At 52.5% G+C, this 22,521-nt stretch overlaps 10 protein-coding genes and 1 non-coding gene across 11 annotated transcripts; 5 read left to right on the forward strand and 6 right to left on the reverse strand.

Annotated features, from left to right (window-relative positions):
* On the forward strand, positions 1-1,744 carry BO80DRAFT_505073 (MFS general substrate transporter; the record flags this gene model as incomplete). Its single annotated transcript, XM_025724459.1, has 5 exons — positions 1-332; positions 365-520; positions 618-967; positions 1,009-1,557; positions 1,600-1,744. 5 exons carry the CDS (start codon positions 1-3, stop codon positions 1,644-1,646), a joined length of 1,434 nt encoding a protein of 477 aa, XP_025571288.1. The 3' UTR covers positions 1,647-1,744.
* A 758-nt stretch (positions 1,745-2,502) lies between these two features.
* On the forward strand, positions 2,503-3,227 carry BO80DRAFT_212206 (uncharacterized protein). Its single transcript, XM_025714316.1, has one exon. It carries the CDS (start codon positions 2,619-2,621, stop codon positions 3,060-3,062), a length of 444 nt encoding a protein of 147 aa, XP_025571289.1. The 5' UTR covers positions 2,503-2,618; the 3' UTR covers positions 3,063-3,227.
* A 313-nt stretch (positions 3,228-3,540) lies between these two features.
* On the reverse strand, positions 3,541-5,534 carry BO80DRAFT_483416 (citrinin biosynthesis transcriptional activator CtnR; the record flags this gene model as incomplete). The annotated part of the gene is made up of 5 exons (XM_025723434.1): positions 3,541-3,909; positions 3,953-4,438; positions 4,485-5,007; positions 5,069-5,282; positions 5,327-5,534. 5 exons carry the CDS (start codon positions 5,532-5,534, stop codon positions 3,715-3,717), a joined length of 1,626 nt encoding a protein of 541 aa, XP_025571290.1. The 3' UTR covers positions 3,541-3,714.
* Positions 5,535-7,353: 1,819 nt separating this feature from the next.
* On the reverse strand, positions 7,354-7,939 carry BO80DRAFT_428635 (uncharacterized protein). The gene is made up of 2 exons (XM_025720297.1): positions 7,774-7,939; positions 7,354-7,546 (listed from the first exon to the last, which is right to left on the reverse strand). Exons 1-2 carry the CDS (start codon positions 7,930-7,932, stop codon positions 7,493-7,495), a joined length of 213 nt encoding a protein of 70 aa, XP_025571291.1. The 5' UTR covers positions 7,933-7,939; the 3' UTR covers positions 7,354-7,492.
* A 629-nt stretch (positions 7,940-8,568) lies between these two features.
* Positions 8,569-10,608, reverse strand: BO80DRAFT_428636 (flavin-containing monooxygenase). Its single transcript, XM_025720298.1, has one exon. It carries the CDS (start codon positions 10,382-10,384, stop codon positions 8,741-8,743), a length of 1,644 nt encoding a protein of 547 aa, XP_025571292.1. The 5' UTR covers positions 10,385-10,608; the 3' UTR covers positions 8,569-8,740.
* A 1,070-nt stretch (positions 10,609-11,678) lies between these two features.
* On the forward strand, positions 11,679-11,788 carry BO80DRAFT_t263. The gene has a single exon. It is a non-coding gene; the product is annotated as a tRNA-Met (tRNA).
* Positions 11,789-12,073: 285 nt separating this feature from the next.
* On the reverse strand, positions 12,074-13,772 carry BO80DRAFT_468181 (SNG1 family protein; the record flags this gene model as incomplete). Its single annotated transcript, XM_025722912.1, has 3 exons — positions 12,074-12,442; positions 12,500-13,576; positions 13,641-13,772. Coding segments are annotated over 3 exons (1,361 nt in total), but the record flags the coding sequence as incomplete, so codon positions are not given.
* A 389-nt stretch (positions 13,773-14,161) lies between these two features.
* On the reverse strand, positions 14,162-16,393 carry BO80DRAFT_390710 (glycosyl hydrolase family 79 C-terminal domain-containing protein). Its single transcript, XM_025717158.1, has 8 exons — positions 15,918-16,393; positions 15,750-15,869; positions 15,555-15,694; positions 15,375-15,482; positions 14,955-15,323; positions 14,815-14,906; positions 14,732-14,765; positions 14,162-14,676 (listed from the first exon to the last, which is right to left on the reverse strand). The coding sequence occupies exons 1-8, from the start codon at positions 16,061-16,063 to the stop codon at positions 14,231-14,233; spliced, it is 1,455 nt and encodes a 484-aa protein (XP_025571294.1). The 5' UTR covers positions 16,064-16,393; the 3' UTR covers positions 14,162-14,230.
* On the forward strand, positions 16,350-18,240 carry BO80DRAFT_212448 (BNR repeat-containing protein). The gene is made up of 2 exons (XM_025714317.1): positions 16,350-17,132; positions 17,181-18,240. Exons 1-2 carry the CDS (start codon positions 16,636-16,638, stop codon positions 18,022-18,024), a joined length of 1,341 nt encoding a protein of 446 aa, XP_025571295.1. The 5' UTR covers positions 16,350-16,635; the 3' UTR covers positions 18,025-18,240.
* BO80DRAFT_212454 (sugar transporter) lies at positions 18,241-20,653 on the forward strand. Its single transcript, XM_025714318.1, has 8 exons — positions 18,241-18,661; positions 18,709-18,765; positions 18,818-19,139; positions 19,189-19,263; positions 19,307-19,527; positions 19,587-19,937; positions 20,035-20,225; positions 20,326-20,653. The coding sequence occupies exons 1-8, from the start codon at positions 18,457-18,459 to the stop codon at positions 20,482-20,484; spliced, it is 1,581 nt and encodes a 526-aa protein (XP_025571296.1). The 5' UTR covers positions 18,241-18,456; the 3' UTR covers positions 20,485-20,653.
* Positions 20,515-22,358, reverse strand: erg6 (sterol 24-C-methyltransferase). Its single transcript, XM_025717159.1, has 3 exons — positions 21,934-22,358; positions 21,839-21,873; positions 20,515-21,785 (listed from the first exon to the last, which is right to left on the reverse strand). Exons 1-3 carry the CDS (start codon positions 22,135-22,137, stop codon positions 20,891-20,893), a joined length of 1,134 nt encoding a protein of 377 aa, XP_025571297.1. The 5' UTR covers positions 22,138-22,358; the 3' UTR covers positions 20,515-20,890.
* Between the last annotated feature and the right edge of the window lie 163 nt (positions 22,359-22,521).

The following is a 22,521-nucleotide window of genomic DNA, read 5'->3' on the forward strand; positions in this document are numbered from 1 at the left end:
ATGGCTGCTCCTTCTGGTGGTACAGCGTTCCCCAACTACAATGTCGGCCTTTCTCACGTGGAGGATCCCAATGAGCGCCGTCAGCAGGCCCTAGCCCGCATTGACAATGCCCCGTTCGGTTGGCGTCATGCTCGCGCGGTCGTCGTGGCTGGCGTGGGCTTCTTTACCGACTCGTATGACATCTTCGCCATCAACCTTTGCTCGAGCATGTTGGGCGTTGTCTTCTGGCAGGACGCAGCTACCCGCCCCGGCAAGATGCCATACAGCTCCGACACTGCGATCAAAGTCTCTACCTCAGCTGGTACCGTCATCGGCCAGTTGTTCTTTGGATGGTTGGCCGACATTGTCGCAAGCGCATGTACAGGATTGAATTGATCATCATCATCCTGGCCACCCTGGCGCAGTGTCTGTCTTCGAGCTCTCCCGCCATGTCTATCACCGGTCTGCTGGTTTTCTGGCGTACAGTGATGGGTGTCGGAATCGGTGGTGACTATCCGTTGTCTTCGATCATAACCTCAGAGTATGTCTCATCCTTGCCGCGTCGCTGAGCTGACCCTCTAGGTTCGCGAATTACGAAGCGCCGAGGAGCCATGATGGGTGCCGTCTTTGCCATGCAGTGGTGTCTGCCAGCTCGCCGTCGACAAGATGTGGCGGGTTGTGATTGGATTCGGAGCGGTTCCGGCCTGTGTGGCACTCTACTATCGTCTCACCATTCCCGAGACTCCGCGCTACACGTTTGATGTTGCGAGAGATCTACTCAAGGCGGATGAAGATGTCGAGGCCTACATTGAAGGTAAACGCGAAGGTCATCCGGACGAGGTCAAGCGGGTGGCAGTGCTCCAGAGTGTCGATGTCCGACTAGTGACACCAAAGGCGAGCTGGTCAGATTTCTGGTCTCATTATTTGACCTGGAGACATGGCAAGGTCTTGCTCGGGAGTGCCGGCTCGTGGTTTTTCCTCCATGTTGGTGAGTATTTCATTCTTACTACGAATGAGCTGACATTGTAGCTTTCTACGGTCTTGGACTCAACAATTCGATTATTCTGACGGCCATCGGCTGGAATGGGGGCAGCACCGTGTACGAATACTTTTATCGCAACGCCGTGGGCAACCTGATTTTGATCTGTGCGGGAGCTATCCCGGGATACTTGATGACAGTTGCGACAGTGGACTGGCTGGGCCGCAAGCCAATCCAGATCACCGGGTTTGTGATCTTGACTATTCTCTTCATCATCATTGGGTTTGCCTACGAGCCGTTGAAGAAATCAGACAACCAATCCAAAACATGCCCACCCTCACCACAACAACAACCACCCACCCCCCCGACCACCTCGCCTCCCTGCACCTCATCGCCACCAGCATCACCCAACAACGCCAAGCAGCCAATAAATCCATCCTCCACCACCCACTCTTCCTTCTCAGTCGAATCACCGCCCTCTCCCTCACCTACCATGCTACCTGCATGCTCCAACCGACCACCTGGCCTACTATGCTGCTCATCACCTGGCCTGCCTGCATTATGGTGTTTTTGCTGGGTGTTGCGTATAGCACACATGGGTATGTGGAGAGGGCGGAACGAGTACGGAGTTTGTTTCCTAGGTCGTGTGGAGATGGAGATGGAGGGGGTGGTGAAGGGGATATTGTGATCGTGACGAAGTATCAGGGGAGGGTTATCGGGACGTTGGTTTTGAGGGTTGTGAGGGGGGAGGGGGATGTGCTTGTTAGCCATGGTATGGTAGGGGATAGGGGTGAGGATGAGGATAGGATCGGTGTGATTCGGACGTGGACGGTCGAGCAGCGGTATCGGGGGGTTGGGGTGGGGAGGGGAGGGAGAAAGAGAGGGAGAGGGAGAGGTGGAAGGTGTACTTAGATGGTGATGGGTAGGGCTGAGGATGGATGCAATGCATACGCTATGCACTACGGAGTTGACCTACGAGATGCAGCTACATTAGGCTATGAGGAGGCTGTCAATGATCAACCATTAAATACTACCTATGTACGGAGTAGGGCTGAAAGTACTTTGGCCAGCTGACAGGTAGTTCCCGAGCATCGTCATACTCCGTGCTCCTATCCCAACACACACTTGATTATACCCAACCTCAATAAAACAACAATAAACAACAACAGACACCGCCCAAATACACAGTACAAACCCAACCACCATTCACACACCCATAACCCATCAACTCAACCACGTCACCCACAGCACCTGACCACCCGAAGAAAGACAACCCAGCCACCGATCCCGCCCGGTCCCACCTATTGGTCGACCCTGAACCCCACCATCGGATCGCCAATGAGCAGCCCCCACGGCCCCGAAGTGGGTTATAATTAGGGACAAGTGGAGTCGCCAAGGGTCTTGGACGGTACGAGTCTGGATTGATCATTCAATACGTCTGCCGTCTGCCGGGGGTAGGTCAGAGGGATTCCTATTTATTGCTCCTTTCTTCTTCTTCTTATTCTCCCCTTCCTCCTAGTTCTTCTCTGTGCTGTGTACTGCCTTCTACCTACGTATTTACACAATCGTTTATCTACATACATACATACAGAACAGACACTCGTTCAACACACACACACACACTCACCACCAGTCCAACCCAACCACCAAAACCACCAAAATGTCCTCCACCACCACCACCACATGCAGCACAGCATCCAACATCTACATCCTCCCCATCCAAGACGCGGCCTGCGCCCTCCCCAACACCGGCAACGCCACCAGCATAATGAGCAAATGCTGTTCCCCCGCCCCGCCCACAACCTACGACAACGACTGCGGAATCTACTGTCTAGCGCAAGAGCAATCCGTGCATGATCTGCTGGGCTGTATTCAGGCCAATGGGGCTGTCACGGAGCCGTTTTGCTCGGGGAATATGTCTGCCACTGCGACGGCGGCGGTGGTGAGTGTGAGTACCACGGGGAGTGGGGGGAGTACAGGGACGAGGACGGGGAGTGCGGCGAGTGGGACGCATACGGGGGGTGCCGGGGGGGTGAGGAAGGTGGGATTGGGGGTGTTGGGGATGGTGGTTGTTAGTGCGGTTTGGGGGGGTGGGTTGGTTTAGGGTAGTATATTATGTTGGTGGTTGGGATGGGGTTAGGATGTTGTATTATTCTAATGAGTTTCGGATACATGTTGATATCTATAATCATTTCATCTAATATCAGTGGGTATCACACCCCCCCCCCCCACTCCCCCGTACTTCAACACGCACCCAGAAACTCGCCCCCATCGCAGCAAACAACAACACCCCCCACCGTGATAGCGGCCCGCTCGTACGTCCCCGACTCCGTGAGGACAGATTCCCCAGGAATCAGCAACCCCGTGAGTGGCGTGCCAAGCAAGGCTCCGATCCCCCGCACGAGATAGAGTGCCCCGTTCACGCTAGTAAAGTGCTGCACGCCGAAGAGCTGCTCCACCAGCGACGCGGGGAAGAGCGAGATGTACGCGCTGGCAAACGCCCCGTAGAGGATGGTGAAGACGATGAAGAGGCCGTGGGCGGCAGCGCTCGAGACCAGCGATGAGGGGAGCCAGAACGCGAATACCGCTATGGCACTGAGCATGGTTGTGACGGCTAGCGCGTTGATTCGGCCTAGCTTGTCGGCTGCGTATCCGATGATGATGCGCGAGACGAAGTTGGATGCGTTGCTGAGGGTGAGACAGAATACTCCACCTAGTAGACTACAGCAATAAATTGGGCATATCTATAGATTATCTCACGAATAGCTGGGGTCTGGAGGGAACAAATGTGAATGCTGCATAACCCACTCCCGACAGAGATAGTTGGTGCTCGCCAAGTGCTGCACGGTACCGAGGATTTCCTGCAGCTGCACTGCACACGAGGCATCCATGCCCGGACGCACCAAGTACTTGGCGCAGACAATGACCGGAAGCGGCATGAACGGATGGATCTACAGATGTCAGTTTGGTCAAGACAAGAACGAGAATCGTTACCTCGAAGTAGCTCAGCTGTGACACCATTCCGGTCAGTCGGACAATCTCCTGTGCAGCCATCAACGCCTGTTGTCGACCCGGTAAGACCATCTCGTTTTCCGCACTGATGAGCAAGTCCACCGCCATCGAATGGGAGAGAAGAGCCGACTGTGCCACGAGATTCAGAAACAAGGCCATTGGATGGACGGGCATCGTTAGCACGGGCCGAAGTGTTGAAATGAGCTGCGCTTTCTGGACCAGAATAGCATCGAGCCAGGTATGCCGCTCCCAGAAGCTAGTGGATACGCCACAGTTGACTTGCTCGGCGGTGGTCTGCTGCCGGTGCAACATGCTTTGTCCGCACAACGCCGCTAGTACAATCCAATCTGTTAGCTCTGTCTGGGGTGGTGAATCCCTGGCAGTGATCAACTCCGAAAGAAACCCGGTGGGCCGACTCAGCTGGCCGGTCTGAAAGGCCTCCTCCGTGGCAGGTAATCGTGTCGCTATCTGCCAGATATCAGCGACTAGACCAAGCGCAGATTAATCAACGTACAAGCCGCTCATCGAACGTCAGCGGGTTCTCCAACTGCAGAGAGACAAATCGGTCAAGGATATATGCCATCCAGAACACACGACGCTTCTCCTCTTCGCAAATGAGCTCCTGCATACCATATATACTGCGGAATCCCGGGTTACACTCGTTAATATCAATCCTATGCCAGTTCATCATCTGCACAAGTCGGATGCCCTGCCCAGCACTCATCCACCCGCGACGGAAGGTCTGGTGCGTGAACTCGTAAATGGCAAGTAGCAACCATGCCTGTACGTGTTCGATCTGGTAGAATGCTATATTATCATCCGCGAGTTGTGAGGAGTCTAACAACTGCCGCGCAGACCGGTAGAGCGGGTCGCAGAGATAATCCAGCTGGGCGGACATGGACGCGGTCATTGTCCACATGGCGTACTGCAAGCACATCTTTGATGCTGACTTGTCGACATCCTTGCTCCAGGATAGATAGCGACCTCTGTTGACAATTGGGGCAAAAACATGGACACGGTCGAAATACAGCTGGTCACTAGTTCGCTCAGCACAACAGTACGATAGAAGACAGCCGGTAGCTGCATCGGAACACCTACAGCTCGGCGTGCAGTAACTCCGAGATGGGGATCGCCCCTATGAATGGTGGCACAGGGGTCATCCCTGGAATATCGAACTCCTGGAGAAGCACATCTAATTGCGACTCCCCAGTGCAGGCACGTAAAGGAGGTCGCACAGGTACAATGTCATCATCCGTGACAGACTCTGCAGAACGCTGATGCCGCTGTCCCATCAATTTACTCTCGAGGTGCGCTATCACAGATGAGTATTGGTATGTGAGACCGGTCAAGACTTACCGATGCGCATGTGCAGGGTCTTCAAATGACCTTTCTTCGGACCCCGGCGTGTAGGCTGGGAACTGAATATACATTGTATACCCGCGATAGAGCAATTATCGCACTCGGGATGTTTCCCATCGCAGCGCATCTTCCGGCGACGGCATTCTGCACAAGCCGAGCCGGGGCGATTGCGGTACTGGGGCTGTTCGCTGGAAGGGCTAGACATGATTTCTGTATAGTCTAGGATCCGAACAGACGAAATTGAGTGTGTATTTATATGGCACCTGCAGATGCCCGAGACACTCGGTGGCTTTTCTACACTGACAAATATCCTAGCACTTCTGGATGCAGTCAACTCGACCATAAGGAGGATGCATTTAAATCCGAGGTATAGCATACTTGCAACGCTGGAGGCTAGTACTTGAGGTAGTCGACAAACGATCGTGCATCACAGCCATATAATGCGTCATTATCATGCAGATGGTGGAGGACGATCCGGGAGAGAATGACTGCCTGTTATGGAGATCGGGTAGACTTTGCACACAGGTTCTACGAACTTTGAAGCGGGCCTTTAAACAGGCTCTGAGGATCTTAACAGAAATGCATATGACGATCTCTCTCAGCGCGCAACCAATAGAAGACATACCAGCCGGGGGCGCATCTGTGGGTAGTCTTCATTGAGCCGACACCTTAGGTGTTGTATCTCCAATCATATTGATGCTTACCGCTGGCCATGATCAGCTGCGAGGGTAGAGTAGCACAGCAGCCACAGCGTATGGAATGCGGGAACTCCGGGTGGAACGCCGGCTGAGACTCGTTACCGTTTCAAATGAAGCATTGGATGCAGGAGACTTATTATTGATCTGCATCCGCAAGCTTGTTGCACGCTGCAGCTTAGGTCCAGTGTAAATGCATAAGTGCATCAATAGTCTGTTCAAGCCGGAGAAGAGAGTGTCGTTTGGCAGACCGGGTCAATAAATCACGCCTAGCTTACTGCGAGAATTCATTCCGCGATGCAAAGGAGTCCGTTCTGCATGCTTTAACCTTCAATCTTAGGGCTAAACAGACAGCCATGTTCTGGGATGCTTGCGTAGAACCTGCTGGAAAATGCATCACCGCATCAGCGTGCTTCGAAAGAGCTTAGCGTGCGCTTCGGAAGGAACAAGCCTCTGAAATTGATTTTCGACTAGCCTCGGTTTGCTGCCACGCACCATCGGGGCCCCGGGCTTTGGTGGGTATGGGTGGTGCCATATTACTTTTTATGCACCTGCGGCCAAACCAGCCCGACACCATTAAGATGGGGCGAGAGCATTGGTGACGAGTGAGATCTGATTTCAGCAAATCAATCCAGCACCTGCGTGGAAGGATGGATCATCCATGGTAGAACCCAATTTAGCGCTGGATCAATCTTGCCTCGAGTGAAATGGCTAGCTGAAAGCAAACAATCAGTAAGCCCGGTCTGGACTATCTAGAAATCTCAAATGGCGCAGGGCTTACCGAGAACCTTGAAGTGTCCCAGTGCACCCATTCTCGACCAATCATATTGGGTTTAGTATGCATCGCGTAGCACAGAAAAAATAATAACAGTGGTTCCTTGGAAGGATGAAGTGGATGGAAAGGTGAAGATCGGCTGCTCCGGTGCTCTTGGCAGCCTTACAGCCCCACCCGGGTTGCCTGCAGAACCTGAGGCCGCTAGCGAGGATTTCTTTTGCAGGAACTGCGGGAATATCATTGCCTGCTGGGAGCTCGCATTTCGGGATCCATTAATTGTCCCCAGGAGCCCGAGGCTGAACAATAAGTTGGTGTGATATGATCACGACATTCGTGGGTCTGGTTTCACACTGTACAACCGGCCTACAAGGGTGCAGCCTTTGTTCAGGCAGGATCGTCAATCAACACTTCATCGAGGCCACATGCCTATCTAGTACAGTCGTTACGAGATATACAGCAGGAGAATGCACGCGAACATCATGTCTATATAGTGACAGTTGAACCGTTCTTGGCAGGTGTATCTCACGGTAGACTCTTCCCATATCAACCTCAAGAAATAGTTGAGCATAAATCACGCGGCAAGTTGTGAAGCGCATGAAAGAACAGCGAAAACTAACTCTGCGGAGTTTCTATCCACCAATACTCAGAATGCAATGACAATGTGGCCAGCCCCAGATTACCTCGGGGTCTTCTCTAGCCGACACGCGCCGTGTCCAACCTTAGGCCTAGCCTCGGTGCTTCCGAAATCTGGTTTGAGTAGAAAATCAGTCTCCTGAAAACAGTGACATCATCATCAGATTATGATTCTGATCGACTGCTGTGGTGAATGGTATCAATGCGTCCAGCACATGCTCACCAGACACGGTTAGGACATGGCCCATCGGGTCGTGGCGGAACGTCTGGATGACCAGCGATCAATGAACTAGTCACGAAAGCGACCTCTCACAGAAAGCTCGATTGGAGATAGCGCTTACGTCCAGATGCACGGGGCGGTCAGCCGCCTCAGCACTGCTCGTCCTCATCACCGGGCGAGTACCGGACGTAGCCGAATCCTTACGGCGGCCCGACCCGGGGTTACTTGGCAGGCGGATGCTGGAAATGCTTCCCTTTTCACCGAACAGCTCGTGGGGCATGTCCTTGTTGGGACCGAGGACGATATGTCACTCTCAGGGCTGGGCTGGTCACTGAAGGACCGAGCGCGGTTGACGGCACGGTTCAAGATTTCTGGAGCCATCACCGTGGCGGGATCGTGATTGGGTCGTGGGGCGGGAATAATACCCGTCTTCTGGTCGGCGAGAGTAGCAATGATGAGTGAGCGCCTTGGATTCATTCCCGCTGCCATGATGACCAGAGAGTTGGGCTGTTGAGAAAAATAGCCACGCCACCTGCAAAAAGGTCCATGGTCTATAGTCACACACCAAGATAATTGCTTGTCTATCGGGGGAAGAGAAAAATGATCAGGATTAGAAATGGCTTGCTCGGTCTGGTTCTCGAAGCGGCTAGGGAAGGTGCGGGGATGGCATTTGTGTCCCCCGGGGTCTCATTCCTTTCATCTTTCGGCCTGGCTGTAACAACACAGCAGCTTCGGTCATCGGTACCCCTTCTCTTCATGGCTCAGAGATTTTTGGCTTCGAAGCTGAAGATTACAGAGAGGTGACGCTGCACTAATAATATAGAGGGGCTACGGAAGTCCTAAGACATGGCACTTGGGGTGAGGAATCCGTGTCTCGAAGATTATTCGTTGGATGCCAATAGTCCGACCGTCATTACCGTATGGTGTTTGAATTATGAGCTAAATGATTGTTCTTCTATATGTCGAATGTTGAGACAGTTGCTATACTATATCATCTACACCCGTGGCTTGGAGGGATATGTTCCTCTAGTCTACGTGGTACTTGACATCGGATATGGTCAACGGACTGATATACCAACGTCAGCCACTCAGCTGAGATGCGGCCTTTGGAAAGTCCGGAACCCCTCCCAATTCGACAAAGCCTGAGCACATGCCTCTTCATAGGCCGGCAATCCCCCACAGAAATTCAGCATCTGTCGCTTCTTCCCCGGAATGTTCGCTCCAACGTACCAAGAGTCTGCTTGAGGGAACAGCGTCGCGTTGCTGATCTCCTCCACCCGTTTTGTCCACGCATCTGCGGCTTCCGGTGTAGCCTCGATGGATGACAGTTGGTTGGCATGCATTCTCTGGATCACGTCAATGATCATACGACCCTGCATCTCGATGCTCGCGGGTCCATTGGAGAGTGCTGTTGGGCCATGGACCCCATACATGACGAACATATTCGGATAGCCGCTGATTGTCAGCCCTAGGTATGTCTTCGCACTATCCTTCCATTCCTCCTCTAAGGATTTGCCTTCGGTGTTCCGAAGCCCCAAATTGATCAGACTTCCCGTTACAGCATCATAACCTGTTGCAAATGCGACTGCGTCAAGCTCGTGAAACGCACCACTGCTCGTCACGATGCCATGGGACTTGAACTCGACAATGTGGTCCTCACGTAGGTTCACCAGGTGGACATTGGGCTGGTTAAACACTTCGAAATAGTTCTCTTCCAGGGACCCGCGCTTGGCCCCGAATGGATGTGGTGGCTCCTTCGGCACCAGGAGGTCCCGTTTCTTGGGGTCATGGATCCTCGGGCGGGTCTTTCTGGCCCAAAAGTCGTACAGCAATCGGTTCGCTTTCTGATCCAAGAAGCTGTCAAAATAGCTTCCGATTAACAAATGAAACCCGCCTTTTTTCCAGTTGGCTTCGTACAGCGCCTCCCGCTCCTCGGGGGAGACCTCCCATGTTCCTTTAGGTACTGGCTCGAATCCGGTGCCGGCAAAGGTTCTTTCGCGATCCCGAAAGACGTGCGGGTACACCGTCTTCATAAAATCCTGTTCTGGTGGAAGCTGAAGCTGTCGCATTGGCAAAGCCAGGTTGGGGGTTCTCTGAAACACGGTCAGAGTGTCCGCTTCCCGGGCCCATTCCTGAATGAGCTGAACCCCCGTGGAACCCGTGCCTATCACGGCCACCTTTTTCCCTCGAACGTTGACACCCTCGCGCGGCCAGCGTGAGGAATGATGAATAGCACCTTTGAAATGCTCCACTCCGGGAAAGTCGGGTGTGTAGCGCTTTGCTGAAGTTCCCACACAGGTCAGAAAGAATTGCGATTCGGTGACCCGACCGTCCTGTGTCTCAATGCGCCATCGACTCTTTTCACGAAGGAATTGGGCCTTTACCACCCTGGTTTGGAACTCCACTTCTTTTTTGATGTGGAGCTTCTTCTCCACGTGGGCAAAGTACCGGCGGAGTTCCTGGCCAGAGGGGTACAGTTCACTCCACGACCAATCCTCCCATATCTCTGAGATGGAGAGTTGATAAACCCAGTTTTCCGAATCCACCCGCACACCGGGGTAGATGTGTTGCTGCCATGTTCCCCCAATATCATCTCCTGCTTCATAGACCCGACACGAGTAGCCAAGCTTGCGCAGGTGATACAACAGGAATATGCCCGAAAACCCGGCCCCAACTATGACAATATCGTATCTGGCTGGACGGCTGTGGGTGTGCTGGATCGTGTCGGCCATCTTTCAGAACAAGGTTTGCGCTAAAGGGGAGGTGGAACGAAACGGGGTGCTCTCAAAGGTGGGTGGGCTCGAGGAAATATCAGCCGGGGATCCATCGCTTATATGTGGGGTGGAGGCACTGCGATTCACGAGAGTTTATCGGGATTGGCGTGAGGCTAGCTGAGATAGACGGGGTACTTGTGACAGGTCGGAGGATGTCCAGATGGCAAGGGGTGCTGTGGAGAACTCATTCGGAGGTGCCTGGTGGGAGCAGCACTAGCAGCAGCCGCTAGCACTAGGTGCTTAAATGACATCCCGTCATCTCCAGGAAGTCTCAGGTCAGCGCCCGGACCATCGTCGCCTTGCTCCAGGTACTTTCATTAAGATCCCAACCTGAATACGTCTTTTGCAGCAAATTGCCGAGAATCGATCGCATATTGGTTCTCGTCCGGTATCAGGTGGACTGCTGCAGGGCCGATGCATGATCTGCTGACAGGCCCGATCTGTCACGGCAATCGAGGGGTGACAGTATGACATCTCGGCCCTATCCGGCTTCGGAGACAGTCCCTACTTGGTAAAGGGGGGCCTGATCAACATCTGGCAGAGTGATACTAAGTTTTATGGACAAACGTCAGTGGCTCGCTGCTACTCGGCTTTATCGTATGAAATGGAGGGGAGCAACTCAACCGGGGAGGTCTGTGCTGAAGAGCCACTGCAGCCTGATGTCTGAATTCCGAACCGCCGTAGATTACCTCATGTGCAGTATTTCACACAGAGTATGAAGGGTATGGGCCGCGGTAAGACGGCTGATACTTGGCAGTTTGAACCAGAATGTCATTGACCATTGACCATTGTAGTAGTGCCATAATCCCTTGTCACGTCGGACCCCGCTTTCTGTTCCCACTAACGTATGCACAATCACAGTTGCTGCCACATAATGCCATTGTTTATACAGTGGCTTTGAGCATTGCTTATGCAGTGATTCGAGAAATATTCCAGCTGCACAGTGCCCTGGCAGTTCTTGTATTGCGGCAGATTCACCAACGAACAATTAATCCAGATGCCTCAACCGCAACCAGAAATATATTCCACCGTATCACAGACTAAACCCCTGACCACACAACCCTCCCCAAAATAACACCCCAAAACTCAGTTAATCACAAGCCCACCAACAACCCAACCCAAAATACTCACCACTCCCTCAGAAACCCCATCACGCCCCCAGAAACAATCCCGTGCGCGCAGACCACCGGCAGATTCCATACAAGTGTTAATGGGATATAAGTTATACTAAGTTTGTGTAACTCAACAAGTCGTCTCGATGGTGTAGTTGGTTATCACGTGGGTCTCATACTCCAGTATGACGTGGAAGATTCAAACTTCCATGCGATCCCAAGGCCGGGAGTTCGAACCTCCCTCGGGACAGATCTTTTGCTTCCTTTTATCCCCCTCTATATCTCACGTGATTTGGTGAGTGGGTTGTACGGAGTAGATGTGCAAGTTCTTTATTTTTAATTTATAATAAATATGTTTTGTTTCAATATGGGGCCGACACCTGGGTTAACCAAACGCTATGGGTATTGTAATGAGTGGGCCGAGGTACGGTTGGGCACCGACCTGTCCAGGCTTGGGGCGTAGATTCTCTACCATATGGAAGTTTAGCTTTGTCGATGATTAGATCGACGTAGCCTCGTTCATGTCTACTGTAATATACATCGTACATTATAACATGCAAGCACAGTACATTACATATTATGACCCTACAACAGGGACGAGAAAATATGTACATGATGGAAGAGAAGAGAGGGTATGGATATTAAATACAGATTAGCACAGCATAGATCTATTTTAACGAAGCGACCGTCAACACTAAAAAGCCGAAAATCTAGAAATTAGTCTATTTTGGGTTGCTGGAGAACGAACTGAATCACGCCCAGCCCCGCTTAATCTTCCACTGCATAAACGCCGCAGCAAACGGGAACAGAGCAATCGAGAACGCAATCCAGCAGAATAGGATGCCAAAGTCGAGCCCGATCCGGGAATGGGTGTCGAAAAGAATGGTGCGTAGGGCTTCGACGACTGTGATTTGTTAGCTGAGTTGACTGGGGTGGGTATATGGAGTACTGGGACACTTACTTCGGTGAAGAGGCCAGGCGTAGCCCCATCGGAAAAAGCCTGGTGCGAGGTCTAGAGCGTAGAAGCCGGTCGCTACGTTGGTAATGACCCAGAAAATGAGGAAGAGCGCACTCCACGGGAGACCGATGATCATGGCCATGTTCTCGCAGGGAAAACCAAGCGCACACATGCCCACCCAGTTCAGCATCCAGTATACGACGAAGGAGCCGTGGCCGTAGGCATTAGGGTTGGCGGCTGGCTGGGTGTCCGGTGCGGAGGGGTTGTTGAACGGGATCTGAAAGGCCAAGGACACGAACGAGTAGAAGAGGGAGAGGAAGAAGTAGGTGCCGATGTTGGACAAGATGCGCCACGCGAGCCACTGGGGGATTTTCAATGGGGGATGCTTGCCCTTGATGAACTGGATGTGGATGGGCATCATGAATGGCGTGTTGAAGAAGGCGAGGATAATTAGGTAGATCAGACCGATGCTCACGGACGGAGAAATGACAGCCGGTCTGAAAGCTCGAAGGTCGATCGTGGTGAACCCGATGGCTGGGTTGATGGCCTGTGGCACTTGGGTGATGTTGTATCCCTCCTGAGCGACGGTTTGTATCCAGCGGGGTCCGAAGTACGACCGAACGGCGAGGTCGAACTGGGATAGGAACGGCATGATGTAGTTATAATAGGTGGATTCATCGCGAGCACTGATGATGACGAACTCGGCTGCGCCCAAAGGGTCGTAGGATGAGTTTCCGTTGACGACAGCATCACGGAGCAGAGCAGTGGCGTTGGCATTGACGATGACGGCGGCGTATGCATGCTCATCGTACACTCCCTGACGCACGGCCCAGGGATCATTGTTAAAGTCTGCCGGGGATTTGATCGTATAGCCGAGGTGCTCGCTGCTTGAGGTGAGGATCTGATCCACCACCTCGGTCACGGCTGGGCCCACGATGGGAGTTTCATTGCGATAGGGCTCCAGCTGGCCATCAAAATCGACAACCCAGACGGTCAGCTTGGGGAATCTGGACTCGGTGTGAAACTCTACGGCCCAGAACAAAGACAGGATACAGAGAATGAAGACGCAAAGGAGCAAGACTGAGTAGCAAGGGAATTAGTATATCACCAGCGATCATTAAGGGTCGAATAGTAGAACACGGACCTGTTCGGCCCCATTGAAAAAACACACTGCGACGGGCTGTCTTGAGTGCGGGATCGAAGAACGAGACGGCAGTAGGAGGGGGCTCAACCTTGCTGCCAGTTTCGGCCATCTGGACCTTATCGGAGCTCATCCTTAGACCCAAATATAGGGATCAAGTTCGGTGGATGGGAGTGGCAGGATCAGCGTGGGTAAGACGGAAATCCAGAACGATATAAGTACCATGCCACCTGGCGTTCCTAGACCTTTTTGGAAGGACGCGCAGCTTTAGAACGAAGCCATGTTTTTCTGGTGCCTCATCACATCCTTGTCCACCATTGCTCACTGGTTGGAATGGCCAGCTGAAAACGGGAAATTATCCGAATCAGGCAAAGATGGCGCTTAACTCCGGCGCTCAGGGCTGGCTCGCGCATCGCGCAATGTTCGGGCCTTTCGGAGCCCGAAGGGTCGAGCCAACCCGGATCTTCGGCTATACGGTTAAGAAAAGTGGCAAGCAAGCCCAAGGATGTCCCCGGTTTAAGGCTCTTTCTTTGTTCCCGTCTGGGATGAATCTCATCTGATTTGACTCTGTCTACATAGCTTCGGTGTTGAAGTTATAGGTAAATAAGCAACGCTTCAGATGCCTGCACCGTGAATGTTGCTTCCCCGGCGGTTTCATCGGTCGTCTCCATGTTCTTCGTCCCCTGCAACTCACATGTCCCGTTCGCAAAGGTCTGGCCCGCGACGGTAATCGCCCCCTCCCCGACAATCGTTGTCGCGGCATCTCCAGTCAATCGCACAGCAGACACAGATGTGGACGTTGATGGAATGCCGCTTAGAGTGACATTCACACTGCTTCGTGTCCCTGAGGCGTAATACTCGGAATTGTACAACAACACACGGATAGGCTCGTCACTGCTGTCGTAGAAGACATATGCAGCGAATCGGGTATCTGCAGTGTCAAGCTCCGCGATTTTGGAGGCACCGGAGAGTGCAAGTGCAGCCGTATAGGCACCGTAGAATGGTGCATTTACCGACTCATCCCACCAGCAGTATGGGCCTGGCTTAATGGTTAGCTACTGGCTCAACAAGCAAAAGAATCATGAAATACGTACAATTACCGATGGTTCCTTGGTGAAAGAACAATTGCTGCCAGGGTCAGATTAGAAATTCAGATCCGGATCGGGGATAAACTTACTTTAACCCCTAGAATGGTGGCCTGCATGACATAGTCGAGAATCCAAAGCCCGGCACCGAAAGTAGGGCTAATCCCGCCACCTCCCCCAGTAGCTGGCTTCAAATTAGCAGCTGCACATGGCTTGTGATAGATTGGCATACCTGAATTGGTTTCCCCAAAGACAAAGTCTTTGCTGAGATTCTGTGCCGCTACTACCTGGGCTTGAAACTCTGTTACCCCATCCACTATCTCCGTGTGGCTCATCAATTCGTCAAGATCTGCCGTAGAAGCCGACTGTGGATAGTAATGATGGCAGAAAGACCGCACGTATTGAGTTGAATCAGTATCTTCCTCTTTCTCTGCAAGATTGGTGACGCTGAATGAACCCAAACCGAAGAAGACCCCAGCTTGGGCGAAAGACTTCTCATCCAAGGCATCGCTTACAGATGCTTGCCACGAGACCTGCGATGCCGCATCAGCTGCGGCCGTCCATGTCTCACCGTCCGCAATTGGATCGCTTGATGTGAAGACTGGCGAGTCGTTAACATGTCTATCCCAATTGAAACAGAGAATCAACGTACAGTTTGGCTCATTGCCAAGCTCAATCGCGTACAGATTAGCGATTTTAGATTTGGCAATCTTCGCCGCGGCGATGGTATTGCTGAGATTGTCCAATCGCCTGTTAAGTCCTAGACGTAGTTCAGCATTGCTCGGAAGCCAACTGGGACATATTCAAAGAACATTGAACTGTGATGACATACCCACTGTTACCGTCCCCTCGTAGGCAGCGGCTATGTCCATGAAAGAGTCTCCGAACGTCAGAGTTTCCGGTGCATCATCGGGTGAGTCAACGCTGTACGACACTGCTGACGATAGAGAGGCATTGTATGTAGCACGATCCCTTGAGGATAATTAGGAGGACTGGAATAAAGTGGGAGAAACAATCAATAGCTCACTGTGTTGTCCCTCCAATTCGGATCGGAGAATACGCTCCCATTGCCTCGTGCAGTTGTCCCAAGCAAGAATTCGTCAATGGCAGCTGTTGGAAATACTCTGGAAAGGCGAAAAACTCGAAGCTACTGTAATCAGCCCATACCCTTCTCCACAAGAATAGCATTACTCACGAGATGCCGACAGGAGCGGCATCCAGTTGACCACTAGAGTTTGCTGGAGCTGATGACGGAATTTCAAAACTGAGGCCATTGACAACACTTCCAGCCACAAGTAGAAGAGCGGGAACGCTGGGAGCATTCAGTCTGAGGCCAGCCATGGTTAGGTTTCAATTATGTTGCAACGTCGATTCTGTCGATAATCTGGGGAAAGAATTTTCACAACGGTCTTCATGACCACTATTTCAACCATTGTAGCCACTGAATCGGCCTCCTGAAACTCATACGTCCATCATCCGTCCCATCGGTTATTTCCCGTGAAGGAGTATCGTCATCATGGGCCCACCTCGGGTAAATTAATGCGAGCAAGTCGACTTAACGCCGGGGGAGTTTATTGCAAGACGATCGGTGAATGGCTGGCCATTGACGATGGAACCGGCGGAGATCGACTGGCGCGGCGGGGTTGCAGTCTGATGCGGGGATGGGCGAATGGAACTTGAGATCTTCCACCAAACATCAGCTGCATCCTAGATTCTTCAGCGGCCGTGTCTTGTCCTGGGGAGCGAGGGGTCGACGGGAAGAAAGGGTCAATCAGGTGGGAGGGGCAGGAAACTGCCTGGTTCCTTGAGATGGCCTGGCTGCTTCACGTGCCTCGAAAGCCGCTCGTTCTTCGATTGAGCCGTCCACGGTGAAGTCCAGTACTGACTATAGGACATCACAGAATTGCCTGGTCATGGCTCTTTTCTCTATAGCCACTCTGGGTGATGACCCCAATACTACGCACCGCCTAAATGCCTGTGCTTACCAACAGTCGGCTATCACGACCTTTGACGGCATCCAGTATGTCGCTTTCTATACCTCGCGTGAAGCATCCGGAGGCAGACGAGTTACCATTGCACGCCATCACATCAAAGATGCTCCATCCGACTGGCAGTATTTGACTTTTGAAGACTACGAACAAACAACTGATGATGGACACAACACTATATCGATCGGGATCTGTGCTGGTGATGGAACAATTCACGTGTCGTTTGATCACCACTGTGACACGCTGAGGTATCGCATCTCACGGCCAGGTCTAGCAGATGACCCCAACAAATCCAGCTGGACAACAGAAAATTTCGGTACAATCCTGGATCATTTACCCGGATGCAATACCCTGGTGGATGTTACATATCCACGATTCATTCCGGCGGGAAAGCAGATGTATTTCGAGTGCCGCATTGGAAAGTACGTAAGATGCAACTCCTCCACGGATAGAATCTGACAAGTCGACAGAGCAGGCGCTGGTTCCGATATCCTCTACTGCTACGATCCTGACACCGCGCAATTTGCCTATTTAGGAACCTATCTGGTTGGAAGGAAATGCAACCCATACCCAAACGGGCTTTCCTACCACTTACCAACTGGTTGCTTACACGTTACCTGGACAAATCGACACTTTATCGACTACGAGGGGGCGAACGATGGCGCTTCAACAGCCCACAAAGCACAGGCTGGTCCAAACGGCCCCGAGAATAATGAAGGCTTATACCATGCGTGCAGCCGGGACAACGGAGTCTCATGGTATGGATCAGAGCAACAGCCAGTGGCTACCCTGTTATCACGTTTAGGAACCGGACTTGATTCCCAGGATCGTCGGCTGCTTGCGAGGGAAATCCCGAGGAACAGTGGCATCATGAACCAGGAGGCACAGTACGTCGATGCTAACGGAGCAGTACATGTGCTGAACCGGGAAAATACCAGTGGAAAGGAAACGTGGGTGCACTACTACCGCTCTCCATCAAGCGATCAATGGGACTCTTTCGCGCTACCTGATATTTATCCAACACCTACCGGACCTCGGGGCAAGGTTGTACACAGCGAGAAGCTCGATGCTGTCTTTTTTATCCTCCCATCCAACACAGAGCGTGAACTCATAATTATACGGCGAAGCATGGCTGAGACAAGAGGAGAAGCTCAAGTAGTATGGAGGGAACTTGGATATACTGGGGAGCCGCTGGTCGACGAAGAGGCATTCGCTCAATTCGGGGTCCTATCAATTCTCATGCTAAAGGACATGGACGACGGGAAAAGGAAGGTCGTTGTGCTACAATTTGACATCAACCAACTCGCGCAGTGAAAGCCATGTGCGCATAAAAGAGCCCTTCGAGCGCTCAGCCGCATGACCATGCGTAGACCAGGCCTAATTCAAGCCTCTAACCAGAAAGTCAATTTCATGAAAGTCCTTGCTTGTGACAACGTCTAGGAATTTATTTTCCACCAACAGGAGGAACAGATAAGTTGCCACAGCACTTCTAGCTGTCAACAAAGTCCATCCAATCGCTTCGGGCTGTTTTATGCCGAGGATTGAATGCACTCTGGGGAGGGATCTTCACGCTCAGCCCCGCATTTCCCCCAGCTTTTGGCCCGGATATTAACCCAAGAAGGCTTACTGTGCTTAACTAACCATGTGATGAGTTTCCTTCAGTGGGGACCTTTCATATATCTCCCGGTACTGGAGTTTCTGAGTTGATGACGGTAGCAAGGAGTGTTGAATCGAGCAACGCCCGCCATGGCTGGCAGTACAGAGAAGCATGTCGATCGCAGAGCGCTCGAGGACACAACGGTGGTCAGCAACAAGCAAGGACCGTGGTGGAGGGACACTGGTCTGCGCAAGCTGAACTTGATGCTGTTTTTCCTCATGTTCAGCGAGTTCACTCAAGGCTACGATGCGTCTTTGATCAACAACGTACAGGAGTTGACTGTCTGGCAGGAAGGCATGTCATCTCTCATGCAGTTGGCCGGATTGACTGACGTGCGACAGACTTTCACCACCCCCATGGCAGTCTTCTAGGTGCTATGAGTGCGATGTACTGGATAGGTGAGTCACAGTATATAGGATACCGCTATCCTTGTCTTAACTGAATATCCAGGAAACATTGTCGGTGTCGTGTTCATCTCCTTCATTTCCGACAGGTTCGGTCGCAGATACAGCTTGTTCTTTGGTGCAATCTTATGCCTAGCTGGTACTGGCATGGCCACAGGGGCCTCAAGCTCTGGCCTCTTCATCGCAGCTCGTTTGCTGCTAGGCATGGGAGGCGTGGTTGTCGCAGCGATCGGACCCGTCTGGATGGGTGAGTTGGCCTATCCTGACCATCGAGCAACAGCAACCTCCATGTCGAACACTACGTATAGCGGCGGAGCAATTATTGCAGCCTGGATTACATTTGGATCTTTCCGACTTTCAAATGCATGGTATGTCCCCCATACTGAACCATATCTACGCATCCTCAATCAGAGATAGGGCATGGCGCATTCCAACCGTCTTCCAAGCACTTCCTTCCTTGATCCAACTAGTTGGAGCTTTCGTCCTCCCAGAGTAAGCCTCCCATCTACTCCCGCGTTCATCACTAACAGACCAGATCTCCTCGCTGGCTCATCAGCCGAGGCCGCGACCAAGCCGCCCTAGCCATCCTAGCCAAATACCACGGCAACGGCGACGCCAACGACACCGTCGTGCAATACGAATTCCAAGAGATGAAAGAAACCATCGAGCTTGAAATCGCCGCCAACAAGACCTCCTGGATGGAACTCATCAACACCCGAGGCAACCGATGGCGCTCCTTCATCCTGATCTGGTGTGGTGAGCACCCCCCATCCCATCCCTACCCCATCCCCACCACCACCTAACATCCTACCCAGGAATCTGCAAACAATGGTCCGGCAACGGCCTAATAAGCTACTACCTCAGCAGCATGCTCAAATCGGCCGGGATCACCCGTGAAGTCGACACCACCCTCATCACCGCCACCAGCCAAATGTTCAGTTTCGCCTGCGCCCTCGCCTTCGCCTTTCTCCCTGGTCGCGTCGGTCGTCGACCCCTCCTCCTCTGGTCCATGGGCCTCATCTGGCTCGTCTTCGCCCTCATCACAGCCTGCACCGGCGTGTTCGTCGAAACAGGTAGTCGGTCTGCATCGTACGCTACCGTCGCCTTCATCTATATCTACAACGGAGTACATAACCTTGGCTGGACGGGTGCGATGATGCTATATGGTATGTGATCCTTTCTCCCATACCATCCCATCCTCCACACCCCATCTACCCCCACGAAATACCTTCCCCCCCGAAACAGAGCTAAATAATATCCCAGTGGTCGAAATCCTCCCCTACTCCCTACGCGCCAAAGGCATCGCACTCTTCTGGCTCGTCACCGGCGCCACAGGGGCATTTAACACCTACGTGAATCCCCTCGGAATCGATGCCTTTGCATGGAAATACTATTTCTTCTACGTGGGGTGGATTGTCGTTGAGTTTGTGGTGGTGTATTTCTTCTTTATTGAGGTATGCTCCCTCCCCTTTGCCCCCAAATTTTGCCTGGAAGTGGTGGTATTGGGTGGTGTTGATGTTGGAGGGTACTTTTGCTGATGAGGGATATGTACAGACCAAAGGACCGAGTTTGGAGCAAGTTGCGCTGTTGTTTGATGGGAAGGATGCGGTGGTGAGTCATGCGAATCCGGTCGCGGAGGAGTTTTTGGATGATCGGTTCAAGGAGAAGGAGATGGAGGGGGGTGAGGTGAGGGAAATTGAGGTGGCGAGGTAATTGCCTAAGGCATATTGTCATGGTTGGATGGTTGGGCATGAATACAGGTGGTATATTTGACTCGTTATTCCTGGTAGTCGCTATTAAATCTATCTGACCCACAAATGACAAGTAACAGAAAGGATCAATCATCACCATCGGCGCATACTCAGCAGTGATTCGTTCACTGCCCATATCATATGGGCAGGACATGAGGTAGAACAGAAACAAGGCACAAAAACCATAGCATCCCGCGGCGGTATGCAATATAATGACACACGAGAAAAAGATAGGAAAAGAAAAAGAAAAGAAAAAAAAAAAACCGGGATATTAAAGAACATAGACCGCCGTGCCATCTATGAATAGGATGCTGTCACAGAAGATGTTTGTACAGGCGTTATCGCATAATGCAAATTTTGGAAACCGTTTACTCGGGCTTGCGACCGACCATGAGGTACATGGGAGTGAACAAGTTCTTTTGAGCTCCCTCCACCAGGCAGTCACCGGCCAACGCCAGGCTGTCGGCGGTCTTCTGAGAGCCCTGGGGGAAAAGACCGATCTTCTCCATGGCACCGACGAAGCGGTGGGCAATGCCACGGCCCCACCAGGTCATGCGAGCAATGGTCAGGAAGTCCCAAGGGGAGGTCATGTGCTTGAAGGATCCAGCCAAGGGGTAGTACCAAGGGATGGTGTCGGGGCGGGCAGCCAAGTCCTCGTTATGGAGGAGCTCGAAACCGGCCTTCTTCATGGCCTCGAGACCCACCGAGATGGGGACCATGTTGGAGATACCGTCACCCTGCTCGATACCCAGACGGATGCGGCGGTGCTCAGCGTTGTTGTTGTCGTATTCGTCAGTCATCAGCCATTCGTAGACACCAAACACACCACCAGGCTTCAGGACACGGAAAATTTCCGAGTACACACCCTCCAGCTCGGGGGCGTGGCAGGTGGCCTCAATGGCGTACACGGCATCGAAAGTGTTGTCCTCGAAGCTCATCTGCATGAAGTCTCCCTTGGTGAAGGTCAACTTGTCGCTCAATCCCTCCCGCTCAGCGTACCGGGTGGCGCGCTGGATCTGGTAGTCGTTGTTGTTCAGACCGACGACGTTGGCGTCAGTGAACTTGACAATCTCGCGGGCAGGACCGCCAACACCGCAGCCCACATCGAGAACCTTCATGCCGCTCTTGATGCCGATCTGGTGAGCGAGGTAGTGTTCGTGACGAGCGATGGCCTGGTGGAAGGGCTCGCCAGCAGCGAAGCGGCAGAAATGGAAGGATGTGCCCCATCCGTACTCGTAGAAGTCCGTCGCAAGGTTGTAGTAGCTGTAGTCGGGTCAGTCCTGAAGCCACGGAATTGACTTTCAATGGGTACGTACTGTCTGGTCAAGGTCGCATACTCCGCACGACGGGCCTAGATCGCAAAATATTAGCACACACAGATATACATCCCAAGGACAGAGCTGCAGCATACCGCACGGGTCTCTTCAGTTTCCTCCTCATGGCCCTTGTTGTCCCAGTGCTTAAAGTACTCGTCGACGGCAGCCTTCTGGGCATCGGCATCCTTGCTGCGCATGGCAGCGAAGCCACCCTGAGCTTGGGCGGACTTTCCATGGAGGATGCGGTTGAATTCCGCATCACGCGCATGGTTCTCCTGTTCGAGGGCCGTGGGAGCCATGTTGACAGCAATTGAAATTAAAGTGGGATAAAAAGGGGGTGGATCGGTCAAGAAGCACAGGTGTCCGTAACGAAAGACGGAGGGAGCAACTTGAAGGGCGATTGAGGTGATTTATATCCACAACCACGATCCCAAGAAATTAAACGGCTAGACAGGCAGACAAGAAATGAAGGAAGAGAAAACACGAAGGAACACGAAGAACAGAGCGAGGCCAACGCAACAGCAAACGATCGCCCGAAAGAAAGGGGAGGCGGAATTACGACTGACTTTGACAGTTCCCCAGCCAATCACCGCTGCCAGGCTGGCCAGCCAACCAGACGGGGGCGGGCTAGCCCCGAACAGGCCTCCTGGGGTTCTGGCCGGGAAAAAGTTGCTTCCGAACGT

The sequence above is a fragment of the Aspergillus ibericus genome (assembly GCF_003184845.1).
Source record: "Aspergillus ibericus CBS 121593 unplaced genomic scaffold BO80scaffold_50, whole genome shotgun sequence".
NCBI lineage: Eukaryota > Fungi > Ascomycota > Eurotiomycetes > Eurotiales > Aspergillaceae > Aspergillus > Aspergillus ibericus.